The 23,005-nt window shown below is 46.7% G+C and overlaps 1 protein-coding gene across 1 annotated transcript; it reads left to right on the top strand.

Moving 5' to 3' along the window:
• The first annotated feature begins 92 nt into the window (after window positions 1-92).
• EXOC3L4 (exocyst complex component 3 like 4) lies at window positions 93-22,392 on the top strand. Its single transcript, XM_005149566.3, has 11 exons — window positions 93-435; window positions 3,817-4,468; window positions 7,453-7,570; window positions 8,615-8,740; window positions 9,730-9,830; window positions 11,776-11,871; window positions 13,820-13,934; window positions 15,976-16,098; window positions 16,641-16,793; window positions 17,669-17,790; window positions 19,860-22,392. The coding sequence occupies exons 1-11, from the start codon at window positions 93-95 to the stop codon at window positions 20,020-20,022; spliced, it is 2,112 nt and encodes a 703-aa protein (XP_005149623.2). The 3' UTR covers window positions 20,023-22,392.
• Window positions 22,393-23,005: the final 613 nt, after the last annotated feature.

Here is a 23,005-nt window from a genome sequence, read left to right as displayed (position 1 = left end):
TGACTTTGGAAACACTGTATTCTGAAGACAGCCTAATTCTGCTGTTTTATGCATTTCAGTGATTTGGGAAAACACCCTTGTTGAAAGACAAGATGAATAGAAGTACAGAGTTAGACCCGAGGAGCGTGACCTCTGAACCAACAAACAGTGCAGGAAAGGAGAAGAGGGAGGTTGCTTCTGAGCTGAGCAGCCCACGTTTGCATAGCATGGACAGTGGGTTCTTTGAAAGAGGTATTAAAACAATGTTAAGTGTCCGGAAATCAAAACGAAGTCTGAACAAAGAGAAAGAAAAGGAAGGTACTGGCACTTGGAAAGGAAAACGACTTTCTTTGCGATTTCCCAAGAGCTATGAGAACAAAACCACGACCTGTAATGGCATGCAGGAGGTTAGTGAGAAGATAGAAGCAGAGCCCATTCAAGGAAAACCTCTTTCAGGTAAGAAGCAAAACCACCAGTGTAACACATGTAACCTTCAAGTAGTTCACCCTGCAAATCTTGGGCCCAACAGAGGTGCTAAAGAACAGGCATCCCATTATGGGGTAGAGACAGCTGTCACCCCTCACACAAACTCATCAGGGTGTTACCTGGTCCAGCCTGGGCAGGTCACCTACCATGAACATGCTGCTCTGTGGCCTCCACTGCATTAGTTTAAGCATATCAACAACCTAAGTATCAACCTGTCAGCTCATGTACCAGTGGGCATATCGCCCACCATACATTATCAGTCACCAGTGTGCTGAGCACAGTTTGGGAGCTGCTGGTCTGACAATATCTAGAAGTGCAATATGGTCTGTTCCTACACTATTGTCTGCGTTGTGCTTCTGGGAAATTTCTGCTCTTCAGCTCTCAGACTGATAGTCTGCAGTATGTACTCTGTGTCTCACTGGAGGGTCTTGATGGGGAAAAAGGAGGTCTGGATGTGATCTGTTTTGGAACCTCCACCTTGGTTCCTAACCTTAGAGAATGCCTTGCAAAGAGACCTCCACAGATACTTTGCTCTCTTACTCTGACTTCCCATCTATTTTTCTCACACCAGCGGTGCTGCAAGTACTTACGTGATTTCTTTTCCTCCAGCTGGCTACTCCCATGTGTTTTGTCAGCATTATATAGATAAGTCTTTGTCGAATTATAATAACGACCTTCAGCATAGCTCTTGCTTTTCCCCAAGTGTGGCAAACTACAATGACTTTGATCTTGGTTTAAGCACCGCTCTCCTCTACCTTCTGAAGGCAGAGGCACTATAATGCATCCACCAGGAGGTAGACCGATGTGGGTCAACATGCTTGACCTTTCCTCAGCTTAAATTTCTAGAAAGAAATTCTTGGTCTACTGCATAGGATGTCATGGGGATCAGATAGAAGGGCTGGCATTGTCTCACTGCTGTAATATGCTCTACTGTGCCATAAAGTTATTTACTGCTTTGCACTGGTAGACTGCGAGGTTGGTAAGCTGGATCTGAGCCCATCTCATAAATTTTGGAAGTCTGTTCTCAAAGGGTCATAGATGAGGAGTGACAGGAAATGTTACCATAAGTTCTTCTCCTCTCCTCCAAACAAACAAGCTGAGGAACTGAATGAATAAAGCCCATATTGTGCACAATAACTCGCGCTTGGCCTAGACTGCAGCAGCTCTGTCAGAATCACATCCCATCCTGAGATAAATATGGCAAGCGATGGAGACTCCACCATGTGCACCATTAATCTGCATAATGGTTAATTGCCTTTCAATTGTCTTCCTTCAACTACCAGCTGTCTGGTCTCCTACTGCTAAATTAAAGATCCATTTAGCACCCAGTATCACCTCCCTGAATAATTATCCTAGATAGTAATTAAATGGTATTTTCTCACTTTGATAAACAGAACAGAATGTATTCCTTTAGTCTCTCACTGCAAGTACTTGTGCAAACACAGGTTTTATATTAATTTATCTAGAAGAGACTAAGTTACTTGCCACAGTCTCCCTCCCCTCTGAGCGCAGAAGTAACTCTAGCTCCATACAGGCACACAAAGCTCTATGCCTTCTATACTGCATCAATAGTTGGGTTATTTGGCATATTTCTGTCTTCATACAGATATTTTCTGCTGCATAGATTATTTGGTGCATATGGTATAAAATCTGTTTGCAGACAAGCCCAAAGGTATCAGTTATGGGCTACAAACCATATATTTTTTGAGGGCTCTCTATTTTTTCTGTATCATTTTATATATCTGAATCCCAGAAGCAGTAGCCACATATGCCTAAATAATACCCTTTCCCTTCTCCTCTTTAATATTCGCTTTATGCCCAGTATCACAGTGGGATCTCCTGTTCAGAGCATCTGTTATGATGCTGGAGATGGTGAAATCTTCCCAGGGTGTCTCAAAAGCTAACAGTGCTCTTGGATCTTCTCAACACATGAAAAATACTTCTTATATTACTGGCAAATAGGCAGTGGTCACCACTTGGAAAACAAATGTCCCTGTCTAGAGTGTGTACAGCCAGTGCTTGGCATCTGACTGTAGGTTTGTATACAGGCAGTGAACAGCCAGGTCACACAACCCTGAAACACCCCAGGAGGATGAACTTCACATATTTTGGTGTTTCTCATTTTCTCCTGCTGGGACCCTGGGATCACCATCCCAGAGACTCTCCTCATTCCCTAGCCAAAGGGTTAGTGCAGACTGCAATAACTGTGGAGCTGAGAAGCTGTGGCTTTTTGTCGTCCAGAAGTCCCTCTTTTTGTCTGAGCATTCACAGAACATCTGAGGATCTGGAACAGGTAAGAGGCATCTTTAAGAGGCCATTTGCTATGATAGGCACAGGCTTGGAATGGGTGGCAGGCCATGGATGTGCTAGTCTCTGGCTTGCTACCTTGATCCCTACATCTCAAGGAATCCTCATTGTGCAAATCACCAGGGACCACCTCTGCAGTTTGCATTAGCATTTTAGTCAGTCCTGAGAAATGCAGGAGCCACCTTAGCTGTGATATTAGTTGTGTATGTGTCTTAGGAAAGCTTGATAATGCAAAAATCAAGCCAGAAGGGGAGCCCAGGGTTTGCCCAGGGTTATATCTGAACTGGGAATGTTCCCAAAAATGTATCGACAGCATGCCCAAGCCAGTATCCCACTCCCCCAGGGCCTTGGTATCTCTGAAGGACATGCTGGTGGTAGGGTGGGGGCAGACATGACCATCTAGTGTCTGACCAGGAGCCCAGAAGGCCTGAAGGGGTCTGTCCTGCTGTACTCCCTCCAGCCAGACCCTGGGCACTCTCCCTGACTTCTCGGACTGCACACCAAAGCACCTTTTTAGCCAAGGATGCCAGAGCTGGGCTGCACTGCCGTGACCAGTCCAGCAGCAGAGCTGTGCTGAGCATGCTGGTGTGCTGGGAAACAAGGGGATCTGTGCTAAAGGAAATCCTACTGGGAGGGTATATCCAAACTGTTCCTGCTGCCAGTCCCACTTCATCCTGCACTTAAGGACAGGCAAAGCCAAAGGTGGCTTTATGCAGCCTGAGACGCCAGTGTCCCTCTCTGCAGTCTCATGAGTCATCACTTGAGGTTTTCCGGCAGGCCAATAATAATTTTATTTGATATTTTCTACCTTTGAAAGCAGCAGTTTAGAGATGTGGCTCAATTTACAGTAATTGCATTTCCACTGCTTTGTCTCCTGTGTCAAACAGGAGCTGGAGATTTGGGGGGCTCAATCTTAGGGGCACTGCTGGGACCTGGAAACTTAGGGCAGCCCTGCAGCCTCCCTGTGAGGCATCTTGCCCTGTTACCAACCTGTCAATCACCTAATGCCTTCTTTGTCCCAATCCCTCCCCCTTCTTTCTGCAGTAATGGAAATCAATGAACTTATTCAGAAAAGGCAACTTTTAGAAGCATTTGCAAGCATCAAGTACTTGGAAGATGAGACTATCACTGAACGGGATGCTGAGAAATACAAAGATAACCCCCAGGAGTTTGTACGGAAATCCAAGGATGTGGATTTGCTTTATAACTCCATCACAAATGTGATCCAGGCCATCGTGGTGGAAACACTGGAGCATCCCACTGTAGAGGATACCATGCTGACCTCCCTGGTGACTTTAATTGCCTATGAGGAAGCAGCTCATCCTAACACAGGGAATGCTGGTGGTCCTGGGTCAGACTTGCTTGGCATGCCCAGAAAGTGGAAGGAGGTGTGGAGGGAAGCTGTCAATGAGAGTGCTAGAAAAAGGGTCCTGAGGGTACCCATGGCATTGAAGGAAGAAGACAGTTCTTGGCTTAATCTTCACTTGGGTTTCCTCCAGAAACACCTGAGTGAAGACTTACTAAAAATCAAGCTATCAGTACAAAAGAGATATCCGGAGGAGTACCAGGTGTGTGACATATATGTGGAGGCTTTTCACAAGGCCATTGCCTCGCATTTGCAAGATCTCTCCCAGAGACCACTGGAATTCAATGAGCTCTACACCTTGCTCAACTGGGTGGCCAACACTTACTGCAGGTAAGCTGCTGCACTTGCCACACCACCTCTGCCTCGTCCAGAGCATGGCAGGGCCACAGGGCACTTCCAGAGCAATAAGCTATTTTCAGCTTTTTAAGCGAGGGGGAGAGATACAGTCACTTCTACAGCAGAGCCAGATAGCTGATCTATTAATAGGTGGGGACAAAGGTTTGTGGATAAAGCACTTGCTGCTTTCCACAGATCTAAATTACTCTGTTTTCCCCTCCCTCTCCCACTTGTTCTCACATAGAATAATAGAATCCTTTAGGTTGGAAAAGACCTTTAAGATCACACTGAGTCCAACCATTTACCCAACATTGTCAAGCCCACCACTAAACCATGTGCCACATCTACATGTCTTTTAAATATCTCCAGGGATGGTGACTCCACCGCTTCCCTATGCAGCCTGTTCTAATGCTTGATAATCATTTTGGTGAAGAATTTTTTCCTCATATCCAGTCTAAACCTCCCCTGGCGCAGCTTGAGGCCATTTCCAGGAAGCTCCTCCTTGCAGCTCTGATAAACCTACTCCCTTTCTGCAAATATTTTGCAAGGTCCTGCAGCTGCTTGGTGACTTTTCCAGGCACAGGGAGGGACCTGTGGGGGAGCCCTGCCTTCTTCCTGTTTAATTAAAACTCTGATGTGTTTGGAAACAGGCCATGTTACCCCCCATGCTCACAGGTCAGTCATCTTGAGGAGGCGCCAAGACATCACCACGTGGAACTGGCCACACTAAAACAAAGGCTCTGGGTCAGACATGTCTGCGGGTTGAATACGAGGGCCATAGGTTTTGGGACCTTTAAAAGCTCCCTGCAATCCAGGGGTGACTAAAGTATTCTAGGAGCTGTATGGACATATCAAATACCATCCTCAGGGCACTCTGGGTGTTGGAGTAAAGGCAGGAATTCTTTGCAACAGCAGTAAAATCTGTGCTGCTGAATATTGCCTCCTTTTGCAGCCAAAGGAGACATCTAAGGCACCTGTAGTAGGGCCAGGCACCGAGTGTCAGTGTCGTCAGTTATTCACTTGCTTTGACCACAGCCCATCACTCCAGCCCCAAAGAGCTACCAGACTAAAACCCAACAGATATACACAGTGGGGTAGGAAGGAAAAGAGAGGCAACGTCCACAGGAGATGGGTCTGGTAATAAGCATGTAAAAACAGCTACATCAAAGCAAAATCATGTGAGTCCTGGTAGCTGGTCTGCAGGCCTGAACCAGGTGATCAGTGGTGGGACAGCACAAACCAGCTGGCACCCCTCAAACAAACAAAAGAGGGAGGGAAGGCAGAAGTAGTAATACTGAGTCTAACAGTGGGCAAAAATAGACAGGGAGGAGGGTGGTGGAGCAGAGCAAGCAGCAGCATCACTTGCCCAGATCACTCCTAGCCTGGGGTAGCTTTTGGGTCAGGAGCATTTGTGCTGCAGATGGTCTTTGTTTTGAGCAGCCCTCAACAGATTTCTTCTGTAGACTTGTCAGTTGCTCCTAAAACCCCATTTATGGTGTGGTGACTGTGATGACACATGTGTGACTCCCTCAGCATCGTAGCATTGGCTGACAAGTGTTATGGCAGGACTGCTGTGGGAATATACTTCAACCCATTGCCCTTCTCCCTCACATGTCGCCTGCCAGTGTCCTCTGGAGGGAAATTTGTGCATATCCTCAGCCCCAGGAACTGCACTGCACCCCAATATTGCAGTAAAGGGGGAAGAAACAAGCTTTAGCTGCCAGGTTCTGCACCAAAGAGAAGTACCCCCATTGTACTTCTCTACCTTGCTGTGAAAGAACTTATTGAGAGCCTGCTCTGTTTAGCGCACTTCTTGCAATCACCTTGCTGTGTTGGGCTGGTTTTCCCATTCTATAAGATTCCCATTCTATAAGAGATTCATCCCCTCTTGGGAACCATCCCAAAAAATAAGAAATTTTCTGACCCAAACTCATTATTGATGCTACAATTCAAACAAATAGAAAAAAAGAAAGAGGGGAATAAGCTCCTTCACTATATGTTTGAAACAGTCCTTTCAGTCATGGTGGAGAGTTTGTATTTAAATCCATTGGTGTTCTTTTTTTTGTAGGACACTGCAGCTGTGTTCCCTGTTAACCAGGTTACTGCTTGCAATTCCTGTCCCACATTCAGCAAGTGCACGAATATTTTCTTCTTTCTCCTCTCCACCTCTATCACCCTGAAAGACACAATGCTTCCATGGTCCATGGCAGACTGCAAGGGTAGCACATTCAATTGTACAGGCTAATAACGGGTTTCTCACCCTAGAAGGAGAAACACAAGCACTCCCTCCCTTTCCCTGCCTCCCCACTAATCAGCTGGCCTGATTACATGGGCAATGCAGAGGAAAGTGAGTGGTAAAGTCATGCATCAGCTGAGTGACTTCAGAGTCAGGCTCTGTAGCTGCACATCCACTGACTGCTTCCATCTGTGGAGAAGCCATGACGCTGGCCCGGTCTATGTTCCAGGCATGGGAGTGCCTACCAGAGGCTGCCCCATGCAGAGCAGGACCTGCTTTGCAACCTTCCATTGCTAGGGATAATGCACAGGAGGAAACAGCAGCCTGATGGAAGCTGTGATGTGACACTGGAGAGGAGCCAGGGAGATCAGCTAATTCCAAAGCAGCACACTGCTACAGGAATTACCCTGAAAGACATTTTGCAGGCTTGGAGGCAAATGAATCAGCTTCAGGTTGTTTATTTTAAAAAGTAAATTCTCATGGCACTTTTCATGTCCAAACAACTCAGAAGTCTCATGATTTCTAAGGTGGGCTGGAACCTTAAATCATTTTGGTTTTGAATAATTAGGTTTTTGAACAGGGAGAAAAGATTTTCTTGTTAAAGCTCGAAAACAAGCACCACAATTTTAGCTTGAAGTATATTTCTCACAGCTTAATAATTATGTAGCTCATGCCACATGAATATTCCATCGGTTTACTCACATTCTGAGGCCACATAATTTGTTCTTTTAAATCTTTCCAGTGAACTCTTTCTGGGTAACCCCAATCTCAAACCAGAAATTAAGACAGAAAACCTGTCCCTGCTGTTAACGCCAGCTGTTTGGGATAAACTGAAAAACGACTACATCACTTCTGCAAAGGTGAGAGCATTGACCTTGTCCCCACATGCCCCCAGGGAAGGTATGGGAGCCCCAGCCTCCCAGTAAAGGTCTCAGATGGCTGCATCGTGGTTTCTAGCTCCACCAGGTGCCGAGTCCTGCCAAGACCATGCAGAATGGCCTTTAATTAAAAGCACGATATCCTGAACAACAATGCAGGGAGCAAAGCAGGCCATGAGCCTGAACCTGGATAATCACAGAGCCAAAGGGACTGTACCAGATCCATACAGAGGCTTACCAAAAGGTCATAGCTGGGCTTCAGCAAATTGAACACACTTCGAAACCTGATGTAAAGGCATTTGAGCTGCTACTTTCAAAGTACGTAATCTCCTCCAGCACATCTGAGGTTTGCTATACACAGACAACTCTGGACATGGCACTGCCAGAGGATCTCCCCATGGTTCACTCCCCCTAGGGAGCCCCTTCTTCAGTTGCCTTTCTGCCATCCTTGGCTGGTTCCCTGTGTAAGGCTGTGCTTTCCTAGCTCTTTGTTGGGCTCAGAGATTTTCTTGCAGACCATTTCTGAAGCAGGGCACAGCTCAAGGTGAGCTCAAGGTACCCAGCTTATTCAGCAATTAGTATTGCTCTATCGTGCTGGTGAAGGATCATTTTGTTTTACTGCAACAAGACTGATTTATCAGCCAGGACTGAACCGTGCTGCCACTTACTCGAGTGGCTGTGCTGCCAGAAAGGACCAGTTTGATCTTTAATCCTGACCTTGTGTCTTACACTTGCTGGAGAACTTTGCAATCAAGCAGCCAAGCAGATGACAAAACATTCCCCTGCCAGGAGATCTGTTCTCCTTTAATTTGTACCTTGCTCCCACAAACCACAGCTCCTGATTTTTCCTGAGAACTTGTGTACATTGACAGGGTCTGGAGCAAGACCTTTGACTTTGCTTACCTTTCTGTACCACACACATGAGCCTTATATACATGCCAAGGGAGAAAAATGCACTGATGTAGTTTTCTCATGTTTGCTTCATTATCCTGAGCTGGATGTTTCCTTCCTATGTTAAACATTTAGGGAAAAATCAAAAGCTATTTTGGAAACATCCTGAGACTGGAGGTCACGGAGAAGTGGGAGAAGGAAGTTCACCCAGAAGTGAAGAAAAACCTCTACCAGTCCTCACTCTCCTTAGATATTCAAACGGTATTTAATGAACTGGGGCAAAGTGCGGGGGGCTCTGTGACTCCAGGGAAATGGGATCATTACCTTCTGGGGTGGAGGTACCGCCTCCTGCGATAATTTATGTTAGTCACGCACTGGTAGAATACATTAGAGCAGAAAATGCTGTTTATTACAACTTTTAGCTCTCCCGCTTGCCTTCTAGCTGCAAATTAAACCTGCTGTCAATTGTGTCAGCGACATAATAGGCAACTGATTTTAAAGCCCTTAAATCTTTTTGATTAGAAAGAAGAAGGAGAAAGGAAAAAAGAGGTGGAAAGAAACGGTTTGTTATAAAAACCCTTTGGCTGAAAGAGCGTCTTTGTCCTGGGGCTGTGGCAGCCACAGAAAGGCCGTAGGCAGTGACAGCCACTCCAATTTAAACAGTACAAAAACAAAAGCTCCTACTAGCTTTAGACACTACAGGGTAATAAATCCAGGAGGGATTTTGATTCATTCTCCTCACTCAAAAGGTTGAGTCATTTCAATTAAATGAGAGAGAGAGAGAGAGAAAGAAAGAAAATCAAAGAGTTTTGCCTGCTGCAGTGATTCTTTTTCCATAGAGGAATATTACACATTGTGTGATCACTGAGAAGGCATGTCTGAATTGGATTAGCAAATGGGTAGGATGCCTCAAGAAGCGCTAGAGCAGACTGCCTCACTCTAGAGAGGAAGCAGGACTGTGGGAATGGAAGTTAGGGAGGAACCCCAGTGCAAGCAAGGTTTCTGGATGATGCCTGACCCTAGGCATCAATGATTATGCCACAGATCAGTTTGTGCCTCTTGGCCCATCCTGGTTTATTATTTTTAGAACTGCCAGAGAAGAATGAAAAACGCCTGGCAACAAGGGGGCCATTTGCCCCTTTGCAAGGCAAGTCACTTTTATTAACCAAGGCTACATGATACTCTTGTGAAGGATGTTTTGCCCTTGCTTGTCCCATTCACTAGAGGGTTTTCTTTGTGACCTTCTCTAGATCATCGGGGAGCACATGAAGATATCTAGAGCAATCAGCAGAAGCCTGGAAACAAAAATGCTTGAGCTGTGTCTGGCAGAGCTACGCGAATTCATACCAAGGTCATCACCGCTGCAGGCAGCACATTAATTTCAAATGAGTACCACATTGGTAAAAAAGCAGAGAAAATGTCCATGCACTGGGCCAGACATTGGCACCAAGAAGGCATGCGCCTGCTCCCAGGAGAATTAGAGATGACAATGAGCCCAACAATAAGCAAGGTGCAAAACAACTCAGCGGGAGTCATAAATAGACCCAGACAGGACTCTTGGGAGTCCCAAAATCTGAGGTCAGAGCTCCAGGAAGTAGCTGCTAGCCGCTCTGGGACCTTGCTGGTGTTGGATGCTGGTCTCTTGCAGCTGCAGCCATGAGCAAATAGCAGTCATGAATCTTCAGATCCAGACCCTGCTTGCCCAAAACATCACCTGGGTGTCCTGGGGAGAGTCCTGCTGAGAGGGTTTTTTCTCTTGCAGATGGGACCCTCTGTGTTACACTCAGGCAAAACTTAAGGCTGAGTCTTTTAAAAATGTACACATTGGCCAAAGGACACAGGACCCTGCATCTTTGCTGAAATGTTCTGCTTGGTAGTCCCCAGGTTATGGCCTCAGATCTTACCCCTTGCAACGTGCTTTGGGGATGCTCTAGGGAAGGGTTTTGGCTCACAGAGGATCCCAGTACAGCAACACATTGTACAGCTCCTCCGGTGGGGCTGTGTTTTGGGGGGGTTGCAGCCACTTTCTGGAGCAGTCATCTGTAGATGAGAAAAGCTGCTCAGGATGAACCAGCTCCAAGCGAGACTGAAATGACTTTGTCATCAATCTTTAAAGTTTCTCACTTGCTGCAGGTGCTGACCAGGGAGTTTGCTAATATAAGTTTTGTAGGAGAGAGGACAGCAAGCCAGAGAGTTGCTTTCTCAGATCATGAGCTCAGGGCATGCCAGGAGTCTAAAGTGCACTAAAGGCAGTTCTTTTCCTGTTTATATCTATATCCCTATCTATATACCCTTTTCATATCTAGTAGCCCTGTGAGCTACATTTGTCTCCCATGCCCTGAGTGAGCAGCGTAGTTCAAACCAGCTATTTGGCTTTGAAGTCTGTCTGGATTTTAGAGGAGAAACATAGTACTGATATTCCATCCATTATTTCTTCTTCTCCTGCAGCCCGCACACCCTCATTTATTTACTTTTTCCCTCTCCTCTCCTCTGTTCCTTTTTTTCTTTTTCATCTTTCAAAATATTTTTTTCCTTTTTTTCTTTTTTCCTTTTTTTAAAAAAAACAGCAAATTGGCATGAAATGCAAGCTGCAACATAAAGGGGTCCCATATGAAAGGACCACTGAAACTTCAGCTTTTTCTTAAAGCAACCCAAGATGCCTGGGCTAGCCTCAGCCCAAGCAGGATCCTTTACGCTGACAAAGAATGGGACCACCAGACAAAGCCTGTCTGAGCACAGAGCCTCCTGCCAGCAGTACGGATCTGGCTGTAAAACAGCTGTCAAAACTGTGACTGCTGTGCTACACAGAAACAGCTACCTAACACAGCAGCTGAGGTTATGGGGGGAAAGGCAGGTGTGCCTCCCCATTCCTATTCCTTTTCTGCTGGCAAATCAGCTCTGAGGTAAACCCTTTCCTTGTGTGCTTAAGAGGGTACAAATTAAGTTGCCCCAAAAGCCAGAGCAATGAAGAACCAGACTGATGAGCCTGAGTACCACAGCTGCAATTAATCCCTCAGTGTGAGGAAAAGGCAGAGATTTCTTGTGCTGAGATCCCTGGCAACTCTCCAAAGTGCTGCGTACCCGCTCAGGCAAGCACACCCTAAACCCATAATTATCTGCCATCTATTCCCCTCCAGTGCACACACATGTTACGACAGCTGGAAAGAAACATGTCCTTATACAGAGAGGACAGGTTGGGCCAGCCACCAGTGTCTCCTGACACCAGTGTGTACACAGAAGATGAGCAATCTGTGGCTCCCCCACCATTAGTGTTACCTGCATGTCTTCTCCCACAGGTTTGAGGAGGAGTTTGTGGCATGGAGCACTGCCTGGGACAGCCCCATCTTTGCACCCCATTTTGTCTCCTACATCAACAACTTCCATGACCTGCTGTAAGTCTGCTCCCCCCAAACTGAGCTGCTGCTTTGGTGGGGTTTGGGAGGGTGGCAGCATCCAGGAAGGAAAGACCAAGGTCTCCTTGGGGTGCCCCATTGGGTGCTCAGCCCTACAGCCCTTCCTCACCTCATGATGGGATGCTTCCCAAGAGATGCAGATTAAAGTCACAAGGGTGAAGAGTCAGAAGCAGAGGTGGCTGTGATGCATGCATGAAAGCTTTAAAGTAATCTTCAGCCCACCCTTTTCAGCCTCAGAGGTGGGTTTATTTCATTTTTGGTTCTGTAGATTAGCACCATAAACCCAGTATAAAGGCTGCTTTTGGCACTGAGCTGGAGGAAAATCTGTGAAAGTGCTCAACTTACAAATAAACCCCTGCCATCACTGCTGGCAGCAGGAACTTCTAGAGCTTTGCACATGTTATGAATTAGTTATTTGTAGCCATGCATTGAAAAGGCCCGTGATAAGCAGGTATGCCCACCAGCTCTGCCTATCAAAGACTCCCCCGAGGGGGGTGTTCTGCAGCCATGCAAGGACACAGCCCAGGGAGGCTCAGGGGCTTTTCAGCATCTAGGGTCATCCCTGCCGTGCAGATGTGGTGCTTCATCAGAGGCCTATTCAGTCAAGTGGCACGGGGCTAACGCCTGGCGTCTGGCCACCTTGGATGTTATCTGCAGCCTATGCCGCTGTGCTGCTGCCTGGCACGGCCTGCCGCAGGGGTGCTGGCTGCCAAACGGCGTTCAGGTCATGCAGAGGATTTCGTGTTGCGATGCTCACAGCGGCCGACGGCTCCAGCCGCAGTGAGCACTACCGCCCGGAAGTCTCTAGATGGCAGGGTCTCCCCAGCAATGCTAACCTCGCCGAGGAGCTGGCTGGCTGCCTCCTCCTGCCCTTGCGGAAAATTGCCTTCCCTTCCCTGCTGGGGACTGTAAGGTGGAGAAGGGAAAAGCCAGCCTCAGGCAGGGAGCTAGAAGGTGTTTGCGTGGTTTATTCCAGAGTCGAGTTAAATATTTGTCAGCCGAGGGTGATGAGTTGCCAGGCAGAGGTAGGTGACCTAATAGCACAATTTTGCGGATGCTAGACCCAGACTTGAGGGGCTCAGCAGGAGTTATGTACTTGAGCCCCAGCCTGGGGTAAGAGGGATGCTGTGAGGTGTTTTGTAGTCCTGCTTGGGCAGCTTGAGACATACAAAATAGCTACTGGGCAGTGGCAGGAACCCACCACACTCTGGTCACAGCAGTGGATGTGTCACATCCCAGGAAGCGCAGGCATCACTAGCATTTTGGTGATGCTGCCTTGGTTCCCCCTAGAGCATGTTACAATGAGGAAAGGATCGAAAGTGAGAAGAAAGCCAGGAACTTGCAACGTACCCCAAAGCCCACACATACAGCCGGGAATTTCATTAACCTCTCTGAAGTTGTGTTTTCTTCCTCAGTGTGAAAATGTGCACTGTCCCTAGGAAATTCCACAGGTTTCCACCTCAGTTGTTCACCATCCCCACTGCTACCAATAAGTATTATGTGGAGTGAGTCAGCCAGGCTCTGGGGGACACAGGATCAGCAGCTTCCCCTTCTTCAGCTTTATTATTTACTTCTCCCTTACCCCATAGTGCCCCACTGTTCTCTCAGGTACCTGGAGATCATTTAGCAGAAATATTGCTCAACTGAAAATGTAACCAGCCTACGCAACTGCTCCGCATGGTTGAACCATCCCACCTGATGGGAAATAGATGGTTTTAAAGCACAGTTATTCAGTTGTGGTTAATTTTCAATGTACCGGGTTGTGTAAAAGAGTCATTACTTTGACCCAGTAGGTGTTTCCAAGCGGAAGTACTAGCTACACAAATTTACTTAAACTAACACCCAAGATGCCAGTTTGGATAAAGTGGCAGTGTAATGGTTTACCTTTTAACATTCACACATTGGTGGTGTGTGTGTCTCTCTCTAGGTCAGGGTTAGAAGCAATGTTTAAAGTCAACACTGAGGAACTGCAGAAGATTGTGGCAGCTCTGACAAGGAACTTCACGAGTATTTTTTTAAACAAATTAAGAAAAAAAACACAGGTAAGAGCATCTTGGGCACACTGGTTTGTAACTACAACAGGTGTGTGCAGCAGCTGAAGACTCCCTCTCTTCCTTTGTTTTGACAAGTAGACCTCATTTTTCAGTGCACGGCATTATGGTTCCTCCAAAATGCATTGTGCCTAACATGTGCAGAAATCCTCCTTAACCCAAAGCATCCTGTGAGTTTTTCGCTATGAGCAGTGATACATTTATCAAGTTGTTTACTTTAGCACAATGGCAACCAAAAAAGAAGTATTTAGGGGCTTCGAGCACCTCAGGCAAAGCAGTAGGGGGAAACCTTACCCATCAGGAAGCACTGGGAAGTCAGCCAGACACCGCCAATAGGACATTTTTCCTTCTATCAAAACATTTGAAGATTTCAGGACTTTGATTTACACTTATTTGTAGATCTGTCATCATGGTCTATTATAGAATCATAGAATGGTTAGGTTGGAAAAGACCTTTAAGATCATGGAGTAATCAGTCTCTTCAGACAGGACAGAATTCTGTGATTTTTCCAGGCTGTTTCCATGGTGAAGAAAGACTGACTCCGTGTGAGGATGCTAAAGCTCTGATATCAGTTGATAAAGCTCTGATATCAGCCTAACTTGTGTTAAGAGGCCTAAAAGACAACTTGCTGCTATGCAGTTTGTACTTCCTGGGTGACGTAGACAGCACTTTCTGTCCTCAGCCATATGGGGTCCACTGGCTGATATGAGAGATGAAAGAAACTAAGCCTTTGGTCCCACCTCTTTTGACCTACCCTAACTCCCATTCCAAATCACCAAGCATAAGAGGTCGTTGCAGAAAGCAAGACAGTACTGCAACTGCTCCTGTCTAAGCCAAACCCTCCTGGTCAATGGGACTTTCCAGTAACTGCAGAGCTTGTCTTGAAGCCTAAGGGACAGGCAAGGAAGGAGTCAAGCCAAGGCATTGCGAAAGACAGACAAAATACCATGAGAACTGAGAGCAGAGAAAGCGTTTCTAAACAGCCCTCCAACAGGAGGGAGCACAGCAGGAGGGACAAGCTGGGGAAATCATTGGGAAGGAGATTGCCAGGAATCTAAAGGCAGAATCCTTAGAGCTAAGAGAAGAAAAGTACACAGGGAATGTGGTGGAGAAGGGTTATTTTAGCGCTAGGATCCCTTAGGGATATTTCCAGTCTCTTTCAGATGTCCCCAGAAGCCTTTCACAGATATTGCTGTGTTTCTATGTGGAGGCATATTAGCTCTAGAGACTCAGCGAGGGAAGTAACGCACTGGGGACTTTTGGTCAGAGCACTTTGTACCCGAGGCAGATGGGAAATATTGTCATTGCTCCCACATCAGCACTGACCACAAGGCATCAATTTGGGGCTGCTTCCAGCTGCAATTTCCCTCCCTCATCAGAGCAATGAGCAGAAGTAAAATCAGAGTGAGACTTTGTGCAGACACATGGGTCTGCAGGGAGTGCAGACAGCCCCCTGTAAGTGCTTCAAGCAAGAGATTTTGTTTTCCTTGTGGTGAAGGCTGGAGGGGTGATGGATTACTGGGATAATTTCCAACAGATTCACTACCAACTGAGTTGTCATGTCCATAGCTAGTGCAAACCTGTGTAGTGGTAGCATACATGGCTGTATATCACAGCCTGTTCTAGCCATGCCTGATTAACATTCATACCTGTTTCTTCATCCCTATGGTAGGAATACAAATATTTACCTAAAGAAATATAGCTCACGGGTTAGAAAACAGCACAAAGCAAGGAAATAGGGTGGCCCAAGTAGGTCTTTAATGCCAAAGCATCTCTTGTTCAGGGAGTGATGCTTCTGTCTGCACTGGGGCACCTACAGAGAAAGGGGAGATGTGGCTCTGAATTCCCAGGGGGGAAAGAGAAACCCCTGGTGCCTAACTCCTGGTGTGTCTCACAGAGAGTTGGTATGCCATCAGTGCTCTGTGTTTTTTGGTTCGACTACCCCGAGAAGGCATATAGCTGGGTGCCTTTGACTAGTGCATCCACTAGTCTGAATATCACCAGTGCCACCAGTAAGTTGGTTCTTTTGCAGCCACTCCTTAAGAAAATCCTGACCAAGGACTGGATTTTGTCAATGGAAAGGCCGGACTCATTGGCGTCAGCAGTCTCACAGTTCTCTGAGCACCTGCAGCACATGAGGGAGCCTATGGGGCAGGTAGGCAGCTGGTCCCATGCCTGTGCAGGGGAGTTGAGCTATTGCTGTACTTCCAAGTGAGAATAAGCAACAACTTTCCTTTCTGTAGTTTAAATATGGGATCTTCTTTCTTTAAAGAAGAGCAAAAAGCTCATCACTGAGCATTACAATTCTGTGAGTTGCAGGCTTATCAGCTCCTTTCACATTTGTGCAGTTGTAAAATAAACAGGTGGCTGACAACAGCTCCATGTTTAAAATCTGCAAGCACTACCAAACCCTACTTTTAAAGCAATCCTAAATATTTCCCTTTGATACTAAGGGTCCAAACTGACCCTCATGAGCTATTTCAGGGTGAAGCACATTTTCGTGGCCATAACTCTGTGCCTGAGTGAGTGCTGTGAGCAGTCAGCTCCTTTCAGCAGGGCTGGCCTGGGCTGCATTTGTGTACATCCTCTATACTCTTGGCTGCTGCTAAAGACCCGAGGTCTTCCCCTGTCTTCTCTCACTGGCATGGCATTGCATGGGAAACAAGTTAAAAATGTGAAGCTTGCTCTTTTAACCAGGAGCTTCTACGTGATGTTCATAAGTACGTGGTGAGGGAATACATCACGCTGGTCATCAAACCCAGATGGAAAATGAACAGGGAGACTCGGCAGCGAGTGAGCAACAAGATGAACAAGGAAGCCAGAATCATTCATAATATGCTCATTGATCAGGTATGTGAGCTCTCTCCTGGCATCCCCAGGCTTCCCTGTTCCCAGAGGTGAAATGTCCCCACTTGGCTTCCAGGGGACCCAGGAGGCAGGCTTATGAGGAGAGCAAGCCTCAAGAAGTGTGAAAGTGCTTAAAAGAGAGAAAGCAATTTGGTTACTGCTGGTTCATGGTGTGGACTTCAAGCACAGTGGCTACTCTTGCAATAAGGGCTTGTATATGCTCAGCTGGTGGCTCTCTGACTGCAGTGTCTGGTGTTTTAACACTCTCAGGAGCATGGGTGCTTTGTGTAGGGTGGTTCACGTGCTGTAAGATCACACTCATCCCATGGCAACTTCTTCCTAAGCCTATTCCCTTGGGCCATGGGATGCAAATTGTCTCTAAGGGATCTCTGCCCTTGGTAAAGCTCATGGAGATGAGTCCTTAGGGAAGGTCCATCCAGGCACACAGTGCATACAGGAAAGCAATGGGGAGAAAACTGGCTGTTTTCATGTTTTGTGACTAGGCAGCCTCAGACTGGGATTTTCAGGAAAACCATAGTTGAATTCCTTGGATTCTGCAGAAAGTCAGGTGTCCAGGGCATTAAACCCCATGGAGGCAGATCCCTCTCAGAGGTGAGGCGCATGAAACTATTAGGCAGCAGGAGGTGAAGCTGTTGGCATTCACCGCTGTGCCAGACCACAGCCACAACGCCCAGCCCAGGGTCTGGGTCACTGGGGTGCTCATGAGCATCAAGGAGGCCCCAGCAGAGCTTCTGAGAATGCCTTGCCATTGCCACCCAGAGCTGCCTCACCCAGCACCCTGCTGTCCCCCAGCAGCACCCTGCCCACCCAAGGGCAGTACAGCTCCCCGCGATGGTCACCTGTGCCTTTGTTTGCAGGGCTCTGATGCTGACTGGCTCGTTCCTGCCATGCACCATATTGCCAATATCATTGGGGAGAAGAAAAAAGACAAAATCAAGGAGTATGTCAAGGAGCTGTGTCAGGATTATCCAGATATCAGGTACGTGAAACAGCAGATGCCAAAACAGCTGGGCTTCATCCCAAAAAGTGCCAGCTTGCCCCATGGCTTGGGCAAGCTCTCCAGTTTCTCTGCTGGCAGCCACATGTCAGAGGTCAAGGTGCCAGCAACAGAAGAAGTCCTGCCTTACTTTATTTATAGCTGTATAATTTTTCTCTTTTCCCTATCTGCTGGATCTTGTATAGCACACAAACCACCTAAAAATCATGAATAGAATAGAACAGAACATAATATTTCCATTTGGAAAGGCCTACAAGGATCATCTAGTCCAACTGCCTGACCAATCCAGGGCTGTACAAAAATTAACACATGCTGTTAAGGGCATTATCCAAATGCTTCTTAATTACTGACAGGCTTGGGGAATTGACCACCACTCTAGGAAGCCTGTTCTAATGTGTCACCAACCTCTGGGTAAAGAAATGCTGCCTGATGTCAGGTCTAAAGCTCTCTTTGCACAGCTTTGAACCATTCCCATGCCTCCTATTGCAGGATATTTTTTATTCCTCCAGATCAATCTTGTTTCATTGTAAAGCTTGAGGCTGCTTTTCAGTGCATCACCAGGATCAGCCCAGCTTGCCAACTTGTAGGCTCCAGCTTCAGGGCAAATAGTTTGTCTCCTGTTCCCAAGCTCAGACCTTGAAGTGCAGCAGATATTGACACAGTTCAGCTGCAGTTTCTGAAAGGGCTTCAACACAACCACTAAATTTTGGATTAAGTTACAAATTCTTTCTTCTGTACTTTCCTTTTGCTGTTCCAAAACAGCATCTGCAAAATGTAAGGCTCCTGGAAAAGTAAATAGAGTGACTAGCTCTGTGCATGGCTAAGCAGCTGCATATCAGAAGTAACCTCGTCTTCTGCAGCTTCCTGCCACCCATTGAGAAGGAATATCAGTGGTACAGCTTGCAAATATTCCATTTCATCAGAGCCATTTCAGAAGAAAACCAAAGGCTTTTGCACTGTGTTGGTTACACAGCTCCTGCTGGATAACATTTATACAGTCAAAATACCATAGACTAAACAACTTGCCCAGAGCACTGAAGTGGGCCCTCAAATATTGAGGAAAAAAAAAAATAAAATATACTTTTTTTTTTTCCCCAAAAACTGATTCTCAAAATTTTTCATAGGCATATTTAACTTGAGCGAGTCAGATACACGTCAGGCTTATCTGTGCGGGGAAATTCAGGACATGGACTTGAAAAGGAATAATTTGTCCTGAGTAATTTTCTACATGAACACACCTATCCAGCAACAACAACAAAAAAAAAATGAATCCCAGTGGCCAGACTAAGCTGATGAAGGAGGCAGTGCCTCTTTTGGGAAGGATGGGGGAAGTAAACAGTGGCTCGTCAGACTTAGCTATTTGAAAACAATTTTCCAGGCAGAAAAGCCATTTACAAGGCTGTGATTGTGGTACTTTTTCATCATCAGCCTTCTACCCAAGCCAGGTTTTAAGGCTCATCCTCTTCATTGACCTATTTCCTTTATTGAGTAATATTATTTTATTTCCATTACTGAGTAATATTATTTTAACAATTAAGTCTGTAAAAGGGGGAGGAACCTGCTGGACCTGCATTGCTTCCTGTTCAGGTCTCCGGTAATTTTTCCCCTGAGCTCCTGGAGATGTTGCTGAATTTGTATATACTGAGATTACTGGAACAGGATATGTTTCCAAACTGGCTTTCCTACCTCTACTCTAATTAGTATCTATCAGCTTCCCAAACGTTAGCACTTCCATTACTCAACTCAAAATAATCATCAAATGAAAGGCCTGCAGCCTTTCAGGAAAACTTGCAAGTGACGTCATATGCGTGTGGAGACAGAGGAGGAATTCCCCCAAGCACCAGCAGCAGGAGCCGTGGTGTCCTGGCAGCACTGGGTGGCAGGAGCTGATGCTCGCTGGCTCAGTACCTCCGGATGCTGCGGACCCCCATCCAGTGCAGCGAGGGGGCATTCCCAGGCAATCTGCGCTGCCTCCAGCACTGTTGTTGTTTGCTTACGTGTGGCTGGTTTTGCTAGACAGGACTGAGCGAGGTCTCGTTTGGTTTCTGCAGGAAGGAGCATGTCCTGGCGATCCTCGCTCTCCGGGGGCTGGGACGCACCAGGAGAGCAGCGATTTTTCGGCAAGGCTACCATGTGCCAGAGAGCCCCGATGGTGGGGAGGGCAGCACACTCTTCGCTGAAATTGATGTCCCAGTGATCACCAGCTGCTTCTAAAACAACCATGACAAGAGGTCAGCATCTTTCCTCCTCCTATACTGTCTCTACGGCATGATCCAAACCCTGCTCCCTGCCTCACTCCTCTGCAAACACAACTTTCTGATTGTTGTAGGAAAAGGAGTAGTTTTCTGAATTTGCTACCCTGAGTTCAGAAACCAAAGGCAACAGATGCACCAAGTCACTGACCTCCTGCAAGAGCTCCTGGGGAGCAACTCCAGCCTGAGCACTGCCTTCACCCTGTGTTCAGTACAGATTTTATTGCTAGGAGAATGCTCTGTTGTTTGGTTCAAGATTGAATCTCTTTTCAGAGAACAGATGAAAACCAAAAGGAATTCACTCAGAGCTATATTAAGGCTTGCACTGTACATTGTACAATTATACAGCAGCAGAACAAGATCCTCCTTCATAATTAGTGTCCCTGAGCAACGGAAGGGCAGAGCTTGGGCAGGGATGTGGTAGCACCCAAGTCCTGTTCTTCTTCTGTGAACCAGCTGGCTGAGCTGGCATAACACAAAGCCAGTGATGTTGTGACTTGATACCACAAACCACTACCTGCCTGAGGAGGAAACCCGTGGAGGGTTTCACAGCTGGGATGTGAAGCACATGGACCACTCTGTGTTCCAGGATGAACCCTATGGCCTGTCTGCTTTTTCAGCAGATTCTGCTCACATGCGGGCTGCCTTGAAAAACTCCTGTTGGACCAAAGACCTGTTCATGCTATCACAGCCTTTCTGTATGGGCAGACATGGCTGGACTGGATGTGGAGGGAAGCTCAAAATCCTCCTTGCCCCAGGGAAAAGGGCCACCATGCCACCACTACGTTCAAAAGCATTTTAACAAATCTGGTACAGTCTGACTGCAGTAAAAGAGACCTCCAGCAGCCTACAGCCATACAAAACTGATTTTAGTTAATCCAATTTATCTTGTAAGTTGCCCTCCACAGTTAATCCAAGACTCTGTGCAGAGACATGTTTATGGTCTATCAATCAATGTGATAAATGTGGACATGGCATAACCTTGAAAACTAACTTGTTTGCTGCAGAGCTTAGAGCACCAGTAGTGAGCCTCTTCCATTTTCTTTGCTCCAGTTTGCACCAGTATTAATTTCAGCTCAGGTGAGCAGCAGGAACTGGTGACAGGCCAAGGGAGCTGTTCTGATGGATGAGGAATACAGAGTGCACCTTTAATTCACAGCCATCATATGAAACTTCTTCTGACATAGACTTGCTCCCTCCACAGTCAAGACAAGGTTTGTTTTTTTTTAAAGATGGATTTGAAACATGAGGTATAAATTGAGAGCTTGAGGCAGGAAATCTTAGGAGGAATTTTCTACCTGCGTCTTTCTTTAATACAGCTCATGACAATTCCTGTGAATCTTCAGCTTGGTGACTTTCTATACTTGCTATGGAGAAGGAGAAGTAAAAACTCATCTGCATCTCCTGTTAGATGTGCAGAGTTCAGGAATACTTTTGAGCTCCCCTTCCCTGTCCTGGGTATATGATGCAAGCAGGGACACCTGGATTACACCCTCCATGGGTGTTAGAGCTACAGCCCCATCCTGACAGAGTGGAAGGGCATCAGTGCTAAGAAATTCACATTTTATCAAAAGCACTGATAAGGTGGGGAGATAAAAAGGGAATTTCAACTTTTGCACCCACAGTCTGAGACATCACTGAATTTTCAGAGGAGCTCAGGTTTTGAGGCACTGAAGCCTCAGTGAGTTTTGTGCATAAGAAATTTCCCTCTCCCCTGTGTACACCTCTGATCCAAGCACCTCATGCAAGGCATCTGCAACACAGGAATTTTCCCAAATGCCTTAAATGGATATGGTACAATGGGTTTCAATCTTATTATTTGACTGGCAGTCTCTCCACAAAGCAGCTGCCTTTCCTCAGCCTCCAGCTGCCTGGCCCTGGGATAAGGCACTCGGCTTCTCTTTTCTAATAAAAGAAAGTTGCTACCCTGAAGTCGCGGCAAAGAGCTGGGCACAGTGATCTGCCTTTTGTCACAGCCTCTCCTGGGACACCCAGATCTCCTGCAGCCTGGCATCCTGTGAGCCAGTGGCAGGAGCATAGCCTGCATCCTCTGGGAACTGCTGCTCTCCTGCTGCTTGCTCTTGAGCAAACCAGTTTAAAGTTAACCCCATCAGAGCAAGACTACAGTTTAGTCCCTCTCCTGCCCCTCCAGCAATGCAGGCAGAGAATAAGCTTCAGGGCGGTGAGGAGCAGGGGTCCCTCACTGGCAGCAGGATGCTTGTCCAAGGCCATGGAACAGATCCTGGGGACACCCAAGCAAGAGGAAAGGAAGATCCGTGCTCTCTGAGATGAATGTTGCTATCCAGCTGTCTTCTGTGAAACACTCTGTGTTCATTAGGATCATTTTTCGCATTCCAATAAAAGAGAGGAGAGGTTTCTTAGGGCTTTTGCTGTGGAATATGTTGCTCTTGTAGGAAAGTGCCAAGGAACTCATTTATTACCCAGTTAACTCCCTCTGCCTGTTTTGCACAATCAGCCCTATTCCCATGCCAGCACACAGTTACATCCCCCACTGGGAGACAGAGCTCACTTATACGGAGTTCCCAAGCTGCCAACTGCAGATATGTCTCTGGTAAATAAGTCTTTCTCAAAAGTTTACAACCAAGTTGAAAAGCCAAACTCTCTCCAGATTTAGCTTCTCAGGGGTGAACACTGCATTTCAGAGCTGGGGCGGGGGGGTGATCCAGCTCAGCTCACAGCACTGTGTGGGTGGTGACAGATACTATTCTTGTTTTAAAGGTCTCTGCTCTTTCACAATAGCATTTGTTCTTGGTTTGGGGTGAAAAGCAGTGTTTCCTGTACTCTCTGTGCGAGGGAACAGTGCCTGCAACAAGGATAGCCCTTGGGCTGCCGTTTGCCATCTGAGACCAGCCTCTGGCTCCTATTATTTCAGCAATTTTATTTGGCACAGTTCTCCTTTCCTGGAAGATATGGAAAAAAGGCTT

The sequence above is a fragment of the Melopsittacus undulatus genome, chromosome 4, assembly GCF_012275295.1.
Source record: "Melopsittacus undulatus isolate bMelUnd1 chromosome 4, bMelUnd1.mat.Z, whole genome shotgun sequence".
NCBI lineage: Eukaryota > Metazoa > Chordata > Aves > Psittaciformes > Psittaculidae > Melopsittacus > Melopsittacus undulatus.
Note: the sequence above shows the minus strand (reverse complement) of the source record. Positions and strands in the feature narration are given on the sequence as shown.